This window comes from Antrostomus carolinensis, unplaced genomic scaffold (genome assembly GCF_000700745.2).
Source record: "Antrostomus carolinensis isolate BGI_N321 unplaced genomic scaffold, ASM70074v2 scaffold14477, whole genome shotgun sequence".
Taxonomy (NCBI): domain Eukaryota; kingdom Metazoa; phylum Chordata; class Aves; order Caprimulgiformes; family Caprimulgidae; genus Antrostomus; species Antrostomus carolinensis.
Genome location: NW_010325426.1, coordinates 13,982 through 30,070, shown reverse-complemented (window position 1 = coordinate 30,070; position 16,089 = coordinate 13,982). Strand labels below are relative to the sequence as shown.

At 50.1% G+C, this 16,089-nt stretch overlaps 1 protein-coding gene across 1 annotated transcript; it reads left to right on the top strand.

Moving 5' to 3' along the window:
- The first annotated feature begins 6 nt into the window (after window positions 1–6).
- On the top strand, window positions 7–14,917 carry ADORA2B (adenosine A2b receptor). Its single transcript, XM_010171207.1, has 2 exons — window positions 7–381; window positions 13,860–14,917. Exons 1-2 carry the CDS (start codon window positions 53–55, stop codon window positions 14,551–14,553), a joined length of 1,023 nt encoding a protein of 340 aa, XP_010169509.1. The 5' UTR covers window positions 7–52; the 3' UTR covers window positions 14,554–14,917.
- The last annotated feature ends 1,172 nt before the right edge of the window (window positions 14,918–16,089 follow it).

The window sequence follows — 16,089 nt, the reverse complement described above, 5'->3', positions numbered from 1 at the left end:
AAAGTACCTTCTGCTGCTGAACGGTTTGAGCTCCTCGCCCCGGGCTCTCGCCATGGACACGATGAAAACCACCTACATCGTGTTGGAACTGATCATCGCTGTCCTCTCCATCGCCGGCAACGTCCTGGTCTGCTGGGCCGTGGCCATCAACAGCACCTTGAAGAATGCCACCAACTATTTCCTGGTGTCCCTGGCAGTGGCTGACATCGCCGTGGGTTTGTTAGCCATCCCCTTCGCCATCACCATCAGCATCGGATTCCAGGTGGATTTCCACAGCTGCCTCTTCTTCGCCTGCTTCGTGCTGGTGCTGACCCAAAGCTCCATTTTCAGCTTGCTGGCGGTGGCCATCGACAGGTACCTGGCTATTAAGATCCCACTGAGGTAAGAGACTGGAGTGGACACACGCAGCCACGTTCCCTGACAGCCTGGACTGTGTCCTTCCTTGCCTTAGCGTGCAGGAACTTCTAGTCTCGAGCATTGCCCTACGAGGTTTGCTGCTCACAGGTGCTGATGATGAAAATACCAGGAGTTTTGTACTGGTTTGCTGCAGAACTGGGATCCAGTTTTCAGTATCCTGCCTCTGACTTCAAAATATACCTGGGAGCTCAGTTTCTTGAGGATGTTTGTCCTGGGAGGGTCAGTGGCTTCCTGGGGGGGCTGTGCTGTGATGTAGTGGTGTGCTTGGGATAGCTGTGGCTAATCTATGTAGGTATTTATACAGCCCCCGTTACTGTGGTGTCTGGGCATCTCCCAAGTAATTAAATGCAGGAGCAACCACTCTTTCTCCCAGTTTCCAGCCCGTTAGAGAGACAGTTTTGCAGGCTGTTTGGTAAGAGCTCTTGCCTCTTCCTGAGCTGAGGTCACCACACTTTCAGAAAGGCTGGAAATCATCTTAAATAGATCTTAGTGTGACTTTATACATCCTTCACGTTTTCAGCTAGGACTGGAGTCTAACGAGGGTCTCTTTCAGTTTTGAGAGGGCTGCAATGAATGGACTGAAAGCACAATTTGCTGCCTCTACACATGTTGAAACTATTTTAGCGCTTGGAGATGTACCTTTTCCTTCTGAGGGCTTACCAGGAGAGTGTATAGAACAGCAAATGTCAGAAGGTGTCAGCTCTGTGCAAACACTGTGACAGGACAGGCAAGGAAGGAGGATTCATACATCAGAGTTCAGAATTTAACAGTTTAGATTTTCATCCAAGTGCAGTATCAAAGACTTAAATTGGTTTCCTTCTAATTCAGGGGATGTTGCAATATAATGGGGAAAAGTATAGACAATATAATTTACAGGCACTTCACCAGTCAGTTGGTGCAGCAGGTTCCTTAAGCTGAAGTGCACCAAAACCCCAGCTTTACATTACAAATGACCTGAGACTGTTAGTCTCAGTCTCCTTCATGTCTCTGTTGTCCCTCCCTGAGAATGAGACATGGATGGAGCTCAGGAGGAGCCCTGGACTGGGCAGGGGATTGGGCAGAAGTGGAGGCTGGAGGGAAGCAGGGCACATTTGGTGTAGGGACCTCAGCTGAAGTGTGTAAGCTGCAGCTCGCTCGGATCTTGCTTGTCTCCACTGTCTCCCTTGTACGAGCGATGAAATCACCCTAAAATTACTTCAAAAAACCCCTTGACTCTGTTCTGGCACCTTGCATCAGAGAGCTCCTATTGTATGTTGGGGAAATATTAGTTAGTCATCAGGCAGATGATAAAAACCAGTAGAGGGGATGCATGTGTGACTGGCTGTGTCATCAGAGCACAGTGCAAGGAAATTCCGCGGGATGTAGAGCGAGCGAGAGCTGAGCAGCACAGGAGGGAGCGGGGCAGAGTGGTTCAGGTTGGTGTCAGAACCTCTGACACTGGCTGCCGACCTTCCCAGCCACCCAGCTGGACTCAGAGACACACGTTGTCTCCGGATAGCGCTTTGGTGCCTCTTCCATTCATTCATTTGTTCCGTAGCAGCAGCTATGGAAGCAGGTCGGATGTTTTAAAGTTTCAGTTTAATTACACCACCCACCACGATCAAGCTGTTGGAGCACGGGCTGGTCATGATAACTCTTTTCCTTTGTACCACAAGTGCTTGTTGCAGTGCTTGGCTGAGGAAGTCGAAGCTCATGAGATGGGTTTGTGCTCTGCTGGAATGGGAGGCGAGAGGAGCAGCTCAGCAGTGCTCTGAGAGGATCATTTACACGTTTGCACACGGGAAGTGGTTTTGTCAACTGACAAAACAGCGAGTATTTCCTCCCCTCTCTCTCTTTTTTTCTTTCTTCCCCAGTTCTGGTTTCTAGCAGGTTTGCTCGACTCTCCATGAGGTCGGTTCATACACCTGTGTGGGATGAAATCCCAGGGCAGTTTTGCCTGGCTTTGGAATCCTTTCCTGGCATTGCTTTTTCACCCTGTCTTAGGCCCAACCTTTTATTCCATTCGCACAAGCACCTTTATTCCTATGAGCGCTTCCTAGCTGGACACGTGCAGCCCCTTCAGCTGTCAAAGGAGATGAAGGAGTCCCATCCTAGGCTGGTCCAAGGTGTGAAGTTTGGATTAAACTTGGTCTTGGTACTGAGGCCCATTTCCTTGTTCTCAGAGGTGACCAGTAAATAAAACCCCTTTAAAAGGACGGGGGTTTCTCACTGCTGGGAGCACAGGGCAATGGACAGGTCATTGCTTCAGCAGCAGGAGATGTAGGGACTGGTGCTCAAAGGCTGTTTTTATTTGTACAGCCAAGATCAAAAGAGGTGAGAGGAGGTTATAAAACTTCACTGGCAAAACACTGCTCTACTGCACTGGGGTTTTCCAACCATGGCTTAGTTAGAGCTGTCTCCTCAGCATCGTTACTCCTGAGATGCCCCCCAGTGCTGCCAGCAGCAAGGGGAGAAGAAGTTGTCCAACCACCTGCTGTAGGTGAGTGCACACACTGGCTCTGGAAGGAGGTTTGCGCTGCAGAAAGAGAAATCATAGAATCCCAGACTGGTTTGGGTTGGAAGGGACCTCAAAGCTCATCCAGTCCCAACCCCCCTGCCAGCAGCAGGGACACCTTCCACTAGACCAGGTTGCTCAAAGCCTCATCCAACCTGGCCTTCAACACTTCCAGGGAGGAGCAGCCACAGCTTCTCTGGGCAACCTGGGCCAGTGTCTCACCACCCTCACAGCAAAGAATTTCTTCCCAATATCTCATCTAAATCTCCCCTCTTCCAGTTTCAAGCCATCACCCCTTGTTCTATCTCTTCTTGTCCTTGAGAAAAGTCCCTCCCCAGCCTTCCTGGAGCCCCTTCAGGTACTGGGAGGCCACTAGAAGGTCTCCCCAGAGCCTTCTCTTCTCCAGGCTGATCAGCCCCAACTCTCTCAGCCTGTCCTCACAGCAGAGCTGCTCCAGCCCTTGGATCATTCCCGTGGCCCCCTCTGGACTGGCTCCAGTACCTCCATATCTTTCTTATGTTGAGGTCCCCAGAAAAAGCTGGTCATCTGTCTGTAGGAATGGCAACCTGAGAAAAAGTTTCATTCTCAGGAAAAGGCTCATTCTGGAGACCAGGGCAGAGGCTGACAACAGGCTGTGAGGTATTAAACGTTTGAGAAAATGATTTGTACCCAGCCCTATCTAGCAATTACAATAAATAACCCAGTTGTTGCAAAGCAGACGAGTGTCCCTGTCGCATCCACCAGCTCCCTGTGGAAGCTTCTGCAGGGACACTGAGAACAGAGTGTGCCATATTATTTAATACCCTTCCAGGGCTATTTAAGCCCACGGCGAGGCTGGGCAGGCCCCCAGGCTGCGGGCGCGCGGGAGAAGTTTGCATTACAGCCAGGCTAATAATGGATTTTTCAGTTCTGTGGCTGAACCAAAAAAAATCCCATGGGGAAGAGGAAAATTGTTTCAGTCAAACTGCAAGAGCGATGTTTGGAGGTTTCAGTGAAGCAAAGTGATCCTGACGAACCTGGCAGATTTTTGTTTGAGTTGCTTAACCCTTCTGATGTTGCTGGGCTGCTTTTTGGAAGGGAGGGATCCTCGCTGGAAAGGAACAAAAAAATTGTCATGTAGACAATTGCAGAACAAAAAATCTTAGAACATTTAAAAATGGTGGTTTAGGACCCTCCCTCTTCTGGCTAAAAATATTTGCTGATTTTGACCTGAAGCCATGAATTCTTTCTGTCCCTTGAAACTCTTATTTTGTTGGCTTGTTTTTGACAAATTTATTGTTCGTGGAGAAGCCCCCACCCCGCTGCCCATTTCATGCAGCTGCAGCTCTGAGCCCTTTCCCAGGTCCCTTCTCCTCTGGTCAGTGCACCAGGACACAGCTTCTTGTCTCCAAACCCTACCTTGCTTCCACACCCCTCCTGCACCCCAGCTGCTACCTGCATGTCCCCATCCCTGTGCCACCCCAGGTACATGGTGCTGTCCGTGCTCTCATCTGCCAGCCTGAGCCACTCAACCCCAAACCTCTCTCCCCCACAGCACTTCCTCCAAGCAGAATATCAAAGCATTTGAGCATCTTTCAGCAGCAGTAAATCCATCCTGCAGAGTGTTTGGCACAAGAGCGATGCTTGGCTTTCGCTCTCTGGCTTTCTCCAGGGCTGGATTTTGCTCCACATTCCCATAGCTGTGAGCCAAAGAAGATTTGTAGGTGGAATAAAATCTTTCCCTTTTATTTGCATTAACCAAAATCCTTTGGCGTGGTTAATAATTGTAGGTAGGGATAGGAGCCTGGAATAAATGTGTCAGGAATGAGGGCAGGAGTCTCTGTATTTAGAAAGCAGAAGGAGAATGGGACGTTGTAGAACATCACACTCTGCGTGTCCTTGTCTGGCTGGTCATCTCCTGCAGGACAGTGAACGCTGAACTGCTGCTGCCCACCTGGCAAACGCCCCAGCTGAGACCTGTGGAGAGAAAATTGGCCCCAACTCCCTGTGGTTTGACCTCAGCTGGTGCTTGTTCTTCCTCCCTGGACTTAGTTCTCTCCCGTCTTCAATTTTATCCCCAGCAGAAGTGCAGGACTGATGTTCCCAGGCAGCTTTGCCATGGACTAGAACAGGATGGCCATGACCATGCCCTCTCCCTGTCTGCACCTTGCTGAACCCCCGCTGACCCCCTGCACCCAGAGCATCCCAGCTTGGATCACAGTCTGTCCCTGGGGCTGCACTGCTCTGTTCCTGGTGCTACCACAGGAGCTTTGACCTGATGAAGGCAACAGACCAGCTTGGTTCTGTTCTCTTCATGGGGATTTTTTTGGATTGTTGTTGCTTTTATCTGATCCTTTTAGCTGTGCAGTGTCCCTTCATGAGGTGGGTTGGCTGATGCCCTCACTGCTGCAGAGGAGGGGGCTCCCTCTGTGTTCTCCAGCACAGAATTATTCCTGGATTCCTTTGTACTCCCCACTTGTCCCTCAGCAAAGCAAATTGGTGGGTATTTATGGCAGGTGGGAGGACTAGAGCCACTGGGAAGGAGAGAAAAACCTCTTCACAGCCTTGGTCTTCACCTGACATTTTCTGTGTGCCATCAACGACCCAGAATTGCAGCTGCTCTTCCTCCTTCTGCCTTTGCTTCATTTCCTTTCAGAAGGGAAATCCTTGCGCTGCCCTTCATCTGAACTCCCGGGCGCGTTCTGCTCTTCACGTGTGGCTCTCCCAAGCCGTGCCCCATCCAGCACAGGAGGCACCGTGATTCCAGAGCAGTGGATGCTCTGCCTCCCAAGCCCATCAGATGGCTTTGCCTGGCCAAATGACCATCAATTAAAACATTTAACGTGCAGTAAATGTGCTGAGTGCTGCAGGCAGGAGGGCTGGTGTGTTCGCTTGAGCAATGGAGTTGTCGCAGCTTTGGAGAAGTTGGTGTTGGTTGAGCTCGGCTCGGGCGGGATGTGGAGCTTCGGGTGCAGCCAACTCAACACAGAAGCACAATAAAAAACTCAGGAATCATCAGATGTGCCCTCGTGGCCCGAAACCGGAGCAGGGAAAATCACAGTTATTTTTAGTTCTGAGCAGACTGGTTTCCTTAAAATTCCTGTCCTAAATTTTTAGATTTTTTTCCCCACCTTGGGGGTCACTTCCCTCCCAAAAAGCAAAAATCCCGACAGGAAGGGAATTAATTGTCTTTGAGACCTCTGCCCTGACGCAGCTCCCGCAGAAGCTGGGGGGAGCAGGATGTCAGGGAGCGGAGCTGAAAGCTCATTTCTAGGCTGTTGGCCGAGGCTCCGATCTCTGGGCTGAGCCACAACCCAGAGCTTTGGGTTTAGGAGCTTTTTTCAGTTTTGACCAGTTCAATCTATAAAAAATACAGGTTCATTTTTAGATGAAAAAAGAGCAGCTTTTGAAATCTGGCAGAATTTTACTCTAGAAGACCCTCTGACCTCTGTGCAAAGAAATCTATTAAACCAAAATGTTTTGACGGTGAACTGGTTTATTTTGCAGTTCAAATTTTTTGCTTTGTTAATGAACAGGCCTGTTCTTGGGGGTTTTATGAACTTGCTGCTTGTTGTAGCCATGAGCACAGACTGTAAATCTGGGTCTTTCAGGAGTTTCTGCCCTGGCCCTCGGCTGTGATGGGCAGTCTCTGCGAAAGAAATCTATTAAACCAAAATGTTTTGACGGTGAACTGGTTTATTTTGCAGTTCAAATTTTTTGCTTTGTTAATGAACAGGCCTGTTCTTGGGGGTTTTATGAACTTGCTGCTTGTTGTAGCCATGAGCACAGACTGTAAATCTGGGTCTTTCAGGAGTTTCTGCCCTGGCCCTCGGCTGTGCTGGGCAGTCTCTGCGCGGGGGGTGTTGGGGCTCCTCTTGCTGTGTGTGTTATGGACAGATTTGGGCCCCAGGACACCAGGAATCAGTGACACCAGCTGTGCCTGCAGATGTGCCATGGAATCACAGAATGGTTTGGGTTGAAAGGGACCTCAAAACTCATCCAGTTCCAACCCCCCTGCCATCAGCAGGGACACCTTCCACTAGACCAGGTTGCTCAAAGCCTCATCCAGCCTGGCCTTCAACACTTCCAGGGAGGAGCAGCCACAGCTTCTCTGGGGAACCTGTTCTAGTGTCTGACCATCCTCACAGCAAAGAATTTCTTCCCAATGTCTCATCTAATCTCATCAATTTCTTCCTCATTTCTCATCTCAGTCTGCTCTTGTCCACTTTATAACCACTGCCTCTTGTTCTATTATGGGCCAACGCGTCAGTCCTCTCCCCTGCACCCCGGCGCTCATGTCCTCCCTCCCACCCAGACCCCAGTGCCAGGTTCTCAGGAGCATGGTGATGTGGGGGCAGCTGTTGGCCATGTCCACCCCTGTGCTCAGACCTGTCAATCTCTTCCATGAGATTTATTGGGACAAGGTGCAGCTGAGTGGTGCTGAGCTTGGTGCTGACCACACAACATCCACCAGCCCTTGGGAAGGTCAGTCAGGGCTCTAGAGGGAAGGCAGATGAGGAACAACTTGGTGGATGGAGGAGCCAGCGGTTTGGGGTCTTTTGTAAGGATGTCAGTGCCCATTTTGTGAGTGATCCAGCAGAGATCTGCCATCTCCCCACCCTTACCTGTTATATGAGCAAGCAGGGTACTGGTTGCATGGGAGGGGTGGGGTTTGCACCCTTGCTCTATGCACAGGATCACACCCAAGCAGCTCCCTGTCAATCGTAGTTCCTATCTCATGTTCACCAACCATCCCAGTGCTGCACATCTGAGGTCTGACCAAACTGGGGGGTCTGGAATGACAAAAATTCTCAGCCTCAGGCAAATAACAGGGCGCTGCAGAGCCCTGGAGGGAGGATGGTGCTGAGGAAGAGCTTGGGAGGGCTGCAGGCTTCTAACAGGAACATCTCTGGAGCATGAAGGGTGGGCAGGTGTCTTGAGGTGGCTGCTTATGTTTTGATGTCACCAGTTGCTGGAGCATGAGAGCCGGCGTGCGAAGCGCTGAGCTCATTTCCTTCCTGCACCCCAGGGACTCTACGCAGCCCCCCAGCATCAGGCCAGTTCACAGGAGTGTGGCGTTGTGAGCCCACAGCCCACCTGCATGTCCCGTATCGTGGGTCAGTTTTCAGTCACCTTTTGTCACCTGGTCAGGCGTTGCCACATGGGCTGTGCTGGGACCAGTGTCTACGGCCAGAAACTGGGGTAGTGAATGCAAATTCTTGGCTGTGGGCAGCAGTGAAAGTGGGTGTGTGAGAAAAACAGTCACAGGTCCCCATCACAGGTGCTGGTGGTGTTCAACAAGCACAGGTTTCTGAGCCCCCTCCCACCCTGCAGCAGCCTGAGCCGCAGTTTCCCATCCCAACCCTCCCAGTTACCCAAACACGTGCCATTGCACAGGATCCCAGAATCACCTCGATTGGAAAAGCCCTTTTAGATCATGGAGTCCAACCATGAACCCAACACTGACAAGTCCCCAACTAACCCATGTCCCTCAGGTTTCCCATGGAAGCAGCGGGCGGTGGGAGCGGTGCTGAGCGATGCCTCCTGCCCCTCCAGGTAACCCCTCACCTGAGCTGGGGGTGCCGGTGTTGTGGCCGTAACCCATCCAGCGGGAGGAGGGGAGCATGAGCGGGGGACGCTGCTGCTGTCCCTGCACACAATAGGGACAGATGCAGGAGGAAGTGATTTATCTACAACTGGACATGGACAGACACAGATGTCCTGCTTCCTCGGCTCGCACTGTAACCGCTCATCGCATTTCTCACTCTCACCGCCAACCCCTTCCTGGTTAAAAACCACAGCTTTGGCTTTTTTGCTTTTTTTTTTTTTTTTCCTCCTCTCTCCAAGGTGCAATTTATGATTCATTTAAAATGTCCTGCCAGGATCTTTCAGCTGGTATGTGATCTCCATTCCATGGAGCAAAGGGAACAGCAGCAATGGTGCTGGTTTCATGTTGTTATAGCTCAAAAAAAATTAAAAAAAGAGAGGAAGATGCAGAGTACAGCTGCAGCAGATGAGAAGGATACAATGCTTGGCAGCCCAACCGCTCGCTCCCCTTGTGAATGGAGGTGTCTGTGTATTTTCCTTCTCACTTAAAATAGAAACATATAAATTATCACTTCTTGTTTGTATCAGAGCACCTGCATGGTCCGGGTTCTACAAACTCCCCATCTCCTCACCTCCCTGCATCCAGCAGCCAGGGCACGGGGAGGACCCAAGCTGGCTGCAGTGTCCCTCTCACAGCCATCACACCTCTGTCTCCCTGCTCACCCCCTCCAATGTGACCTCAGCACGAGACAGCAACACATCTCCAATGTTCAGTAAATCAAACGATCCACTATTGGCTCTACTTTTGCTAACCTCACGTTTATTTACTTGGTAATTCATCAGCCAGGGTCCAGGCCAGCACTGTGGTCAAGGCCACCATCAGACTCCACCAGGCACCAGGAGATCAGGTGTGTGGCACCACAATGTTTTGACCTGTTCATCTGTCTGGGTTGCTTGGGGATGGCGGGGGGTCCCCCCCCCTTCCTGCTCTCTGAAGATACATAATGTGAGATTCATAGTCCCCTTCCAGAGGATTTCTTTGCCCCAAAAGCTGAATCAAGCCCTGGTTCCTGCTGGACGCTCCCTGTCTGATGGGAGCTCAGTGCCTCTGCTTGGGTGATCTCGGCAGGGGTTGGTGGGGAGATGCCAGGTACGTGCAGGACATGACTCAGTTCCTGCCAGTCAGGAGCCAAACTTCTGCACGGGAGAGGCTGGGCTGGCTGCAGGCTGGTGACACGTCCTGCTCTGCTCCAGCTGTGCTTTGCAAGGCCTGCCTGGGTGTCTTGGCTGGTGTCCAGCTCTAGTAAATAGCAGTAGAAATGCAATGAGATCTGTTGGGGAAAAAAACACAAAAAACCAAAACCAAACAAAACCCAAACCACCCTGACCATCCTATCAACCAGAGGCAGAGTGCCTGGAGAACACAGAGACCCTTCCCATGCCTGTGCTAATGGACAGCTTGGTCATTTTGGAGGTGGCCATGATGCTCTTCCAGAAAAGCTGCGGACCTTGCTGAGCCATCAGTGAAGTGCAGGGGCCACAGGTAACAGCAATGTCTTCTGGGTGAGGAACACCATCTCCAGCCCATGTGGCAGCTCAGGGGTCATCTCCAGCCTCAGTGGCAGACCCAGCAGCTGGGCACTTGTGTCCAATAATGCTGGTGGGCAGAACCAGGTAGCGAAAGCAGCTGGACTTTCCTTCAAGTATTAGACCTGCTGCAGCCCAGGCTGGGTGACTGTGACACTGGTGGCAGACGTGTCGTTGTGGATGACAGAAGAACAGAGACCTGGATCATTGGGTGGTGGCAGCACAGCAGGGATGGCATCAGGGCTTCTGCAGCATGTCCACTGCGGGGACACTGGGTGGGAGCTGGGATAATTAGCTGCTTGATGATGATTACGCCAGTAAAGAGTCTTTGCCTGGCGATGTAAAAGGAACTAATGCATTGCCAGGTTATTTAATCTCAATAAATCATTTTAAAATATTCAGCTGTTATTTACATTAAAGCAGCATTTGATGCCTCTGGGCAGAAACGTGGAGGAGATTCAATATTTGTTACACATTAATTGAGTAGACATAGATGAGTAAATTTACTTTAATAGTTTTTTTGCCTAATAATATTAAGCCTAAAAGAGAATGAAGGAGGGGTTTGCTGGAGCATTCAGAGCTGTGAAAATCTGTTGGTTCTTCACTGTTTGATCGTGTTTCATAGAGATTAGGAAAAAAAAGTTGTGTCTGAGTTGTCTCCCAGCCCGTGCCTGCTCTTCTTGCTACTGGTTTATGATGGAGGTTGTGTGCAGTGGCTCACTAACAAGACTCTTCGTGCCTCCGTCTGGTAACAGTCATGCACTTCTTTATTTTGAAGCACGTGCTTAATTTCCATTAACTTAAGACAGTGCCCCACCAAATAGGTGTATTGAGGTAATAACAAGGTAATTGATGAACAATTTTAGAGCATCAAATATCCCCAATTTCACTTTGTCTTCTTCTGGCTGGTGGCTCAGTGATGTGGTGTTTGCACAGACTCTTCTCTGCGGTCCCAGCAGCGAACTGGGATCAATCCACTGAATGGAGAGATGTTGGGAGGAATTTCCAATGCATCCCTGTGAAAAGAAAGAGCTGATCTAAGGAGGGCAGCTATTGCCTGTGAGTAATTATCTCCTCTTTAATGAACACATTCTCTTCCCTGCAGCCCTCTGCATTGCTCAGCTCTGGCTCTGGCTGTCCCGGAGCTCAGTGCATTTTTCCATCTCCAGCTTCTTGCAGAAGGGGCCCCCACTCAATCGTGATCCTGGCTGCAGCTCTGCTGTGTGCTCTGGGGAAGAGTGAGCAGCACTCAAATAAACATGCCACCATCACAGCCACTGGAAAATGAAATGACTACTTAACTGGCTTTGTAAACCTTCCAGCTGAGCCTTATCTTTGCAGAGAGTTCAGAAGAGCCAATGGAAGAAGCCTTATTTGGGACCACACTTGGGGCACTGAGTGTCACCAGCCTGGAGCGGTGTGGTGGACATCAGCCTCAGCGTGGCATGCTGAGCCCAGGTGGCTTTTTGCTGTGTTCCTGCTCACAGCCTGATTAGACACAGAACTCTCAACCTTTCAGTTTCTCTTTTGGATCAACAGTAACTTTTGCATTTTGTGGTCTCACTACAATAGATTCTGGGATGTGGCATGACCGAGGCAGCAGAGATGCAACTGCAGTGGTTGCCTAAGTGTGACTAGCACAAGCCAAAGAGCCATGGTTTTCCCTTCTCACGTGCAGAGCTGTAGGTCAGCAGCAGCTCTTGGTGCTCCTACAGCACTGACTAAGCTTGGCCAACATTGTAGCTCAAGACTCAGACTTTGCCAAGAGATCAGATTTCTGGGAACTTGCTTCAAATCAAGTCTTAATGTTTTTGAGTCCCACAATCCCAGACCAGCTCTGGCTTCTGAAAACTTAACATGAGGTTTTGAAAGCAATGGGCTTGGCCTCATTGATGCCTTGTCTGATAATTTCTTACCTTCTGAAGCAGTGAGACTTAGTAATAATGAGAGAAAAGCACAGGAGAAACCCCTCAGTGGCTGGACCTGCCCTTTAGACATCTACCCCGTGGAGCGTGTTCACAGTTCAGCATCACCTAAATGTGGCTGCTGCTCCCGCATCCCCAGCCATGCCTGAAGCCAACTCTGCTCGCAGCGGCCGCGCAGAAGGAGTCGAGGGCTCCCCCAGCCCCAACTTGCTGTCCGGTTTGTCCTGGAAGACTCCCCACTTACCCTCCTTTGTAGCTTGCAGGAGGAGAAGGACACACGGCTCGCACGGAGGCGACCGCAGTGTGATTCACAAGCACAGCTGCGGTTCTGTGGGAATAAAACCCTCCCCTGCCTCACGGGCCGGAAGAAAATCAGAACAAACGTTCTTAGGAAAGGAGGAGCAGGGCAGCCAAGCCAGAGTAAACAAGTGCTGAGAGAAGGGTGTGGGAAGGGGGGGACGGGTGTCAGCCAGCAGACGCTAACTGGCTGTGGAGAGGACAGTAATGGGTTTCTCATGTTGTCTTTCTGGCAGTCGCTGAGTTCTTCATATCTCCCCAAAAGTGATACAACTGATTCTTTGATGTTGGCATCTGTTCTGGTTGCATCTAAACCAGCTTGACTTTTTGCTGCTTTAGCATCTCAGGGCTGGAGCTTCTTTGTAACACACATGAGAGCAGCAGGTGCCCCTGGAAGGCATTTATTTAAAATCTGGATCTTTACAACCACTGATGGTGGGTCAGCAGAGCACAAGCATGGTTTGACAGCAGCAGCTATGCATGGCTGTAGGGTTTAACCCCACTGACGGCTTCAGCAGCTGCAGGTCTGAGTTTGTGTGTGGCTTCAGGACGTTGAGATGGTGCGTGGCCTACAGAATCGGCACAGCACATCATACACAAGCAGTGGAGGTGACACCAGCCCTGGGAGCTAATCGAAGCTGCCCACATCAGAGCTGTTGATGGAGGATGCACAAAGCAGGGACATTAAATGGAGGGAGAAGAGCCCACTGTCCTTGACTCCCAGCCCCACACCTGGATGCAAGACTGTGAATGGAGACACAAACCCCAACTCGTAACTCTCCTAAGCAATCCATCACTAACAGTTGCTTTCAAATACTGGCTCAGAAAATCTTTCATGGTATTTGTTATCCAGCCACAACAAGCTCCCGTGGGCTGCAGTCTGGCATGTGTAAGGCACCAATTGTACTGTTTGGGAAGCTGGTAGAATCCCTGGTTTCCACATATATGTGTATTTCTCACCTTAGTGTAGGAGGTAGCATGGGATGGGACATCCACTACGGGACTGCCAGTGAAAGCCAGCATTGCTGCAGGCATAAGAGCAGCCCGAGTTGAGGCAAGTTGGCTGTGGTATAAGGGCTGTAAGCATGTGGTGATGCTGGTTAAGTCTTTAGCTACCCATTACCGTGTAGAATGGAGAGCCAGCGTTGTCTAAGCTGTAACAGGTCAGCCCAGATGTTCATGTAGCCCAGCAACGTGCCCCGGCATGCCCGATAATGGATGCTCAGAGCAAGAGAGTAAGTTGGTGGTTACAGAGTGAGCCTTCCTCCTGTTCCTGCCCTCCTTGTTGTTGGTGATTTAGGTTCATGCAATGATAAAGCCTTTTTTAAGACTCCAAGTCCTTACCTCCTATTGAAGGATGTTTGCGGGCAGAGGTGGTGCTTGGCACCGCTCAGGAATAGCAAGTGAATCACCTCCCCAAATCACTTTGCGTAGGCGTAGAGCACAGGTGAGATTTTTTTACCCCTCCGGTGATCACAGGGGTGAGGTTCTTGTGTGGGTTGTGGGTGGGGTTTTGTGGCATTAGCCAAAATGGTGATGACTTTACCTGCAGGGAAGTCAGGAGCTCTCATTTATATGATGGCTCTATCTTGGTTTTGTTCTTGCTGCTGTAGGTATAACAGTCTGGTGACTGGCAAGCGGGCAAGAGGACTCATCGCTGTGCTGTGGCTCCTGTCCTTTGGAATTGGACTGACTCCACTTATGGGCTGGAATAAAGCCATGAGCGTTTGTCCCAACGCCACCAACGAGACGGAGGCTGACACCGGGACAGAGCACCATGGCTGCTTCATCTCGTGCCTCTTTGAGAATGTGGTAACGATGAGCTACATGGTGTACTTCAACTTCTTCGGCTGTGTGCTGCTTCCGCTTGTTATCATGCTGGGAATCTACATTAAAATATTTATGGTAGCCTGCAAACAGTTGCATCAGATAGAACTGATGGGCAATTCCAGGACCACACTGCAGAAGGAGGTCCATGCAGCCAAGTCTCTGGCCATCATTGTAGGACTTTTTGCCTTCTGTTGGCTGCCCCTGCATATCTTGAACTGCATCACTCACTTCCATGAGGAGTTCTCCAAATCCAAGCCTGAGTGGGTGATGTATATGGCCATCATCCTCTCCCATGCCAACTCTGTTATCAATCCCATCATCTACGCCTACAGGATCAGGGACTTCCGCTACACCTTCCGCAAGATCATTTCCAAGATCCTCTGTAAGACGGACGACTTCCCCAAGTGCAACACTGACAACAACCAGCACCTGACTGTCACCAACATTAACTCTCCAGTGGCCTCTGTGACCATATGACCGTGCACGTCCTGCTCCCAGGGTTTTGCAGTCTGTCCCTGACACTACCCTTCCCTGTGCCTGCGTGGACAGTCACAGCTCACTCCCAGGGGAGTGCTCCGAGATGACCACTGTGCACTTATGCAGCTGTATTTTATTTTTGTAATTAACATAGTGCCTCCTCGAGGAATAACCTGAGCGGGGAGGCTGAGCGCAGCTCACCCTCGACTGTAAACCCAGGTTGCGTGAGTGCTGGTGTTCATATTGTATTTCCTTTCCAGGTCAGACCCTGACTGTGGAAGACCCACCTGCTGGGGGTGTTTCCCCAATCGTGCTGCTCATGTCAAGTCCTAGGATCTTTATTTTAATTATTATTATTATTATTATTTTTTAATCTTTTGATCCATTTAGGAGTAATAATTTTGTGTCTGTTTTTGAGTTGTTCTTTGAGTCCATACTTGACAGCACTTTGGTAATACCCTAATTATTCCATCAATTGTTTGATGCAGATAGTATTCTCTGATGGGAAAAAGTCTTACTTAGCCCAGTTGCTGGTGTGAAACTGAATCTGCGTTCCAGGCTCTGAGGGACGTGACCATGTTGATGGGAAAATAAGATCAGGACTGGCCAGCTATTTTTGGTCCCAGTATGGAAGCCCTAATTACTGGAAGAGAAAAATTTTAGAAAAGGGTTGACTGAAGTTTTAGAACAGCAGTTTTATTGCCTTTCGATCACTGTGGTCTACAGGATTGTGCAGACCAGTGCTTCAGATTTGATTTCAAATTGCAAAAGGCAGAAGTGCCCTAATGCTCCCAGCTGGCCTGATCCAGAGTCGCTGAGGGTAGTGCAAACACTCCCTCCGTGACATAATCTCTACAATTAGGCTTTTGCTCCCAAGTCAACACTTGACAGCCTTGCAGTGCTTCCAGAAGTGCAGGTTTTAGCTGTGACAGCTGGATGCTGCAGCTCACCTGATTCCTAAAATGTGGTCAGTCTTGCTGGGGTTCCTGTGTAGCCCAGTAACCCCAGTAACCCCAGAAGCTGTGAGTGCTTTTTTTTTCCTAATAGTGGGTTTTTTAGTTTTTTATTTTTTTATTGTTTTCAATCCTGACCTGCATCGGTAGCAAAAGAGACTGGCAGGGAGCTAACGTGCTCAAGAAGCCAGAATGCCTTGACTTGCAACCTGATTTTGGCCCAGGTCCTTGGGGCAGAAGCTCATCTCGCAGACTGTCTGGCCTGGCCTCTGCAGTTAGGCACAGAGCCCTGGCCCTTTGTAAGGACAGAGCCCACTCAAGAGAGGAACAGTCTTAATTTGTCCTGCAAGTTAATAACTTTGCAACCACAGCTCGGTAATTACTGCACCTCATTTAGTATGTAGCTGTGATATGCAAAACCAGACCGAGGTGGGAAGAACAGTGGATTCTTTTCTGCAGTACGAGCTCCAGTTCGCGCTGCGTGATGGCACGTGTGCTGCTGTAAGTGAACCACTGCTCCTGGCACGTCTTTCATTTTGCAGGGCAGTTTCATCCCACAACTGAGAGGAACAGGGAGGGGATT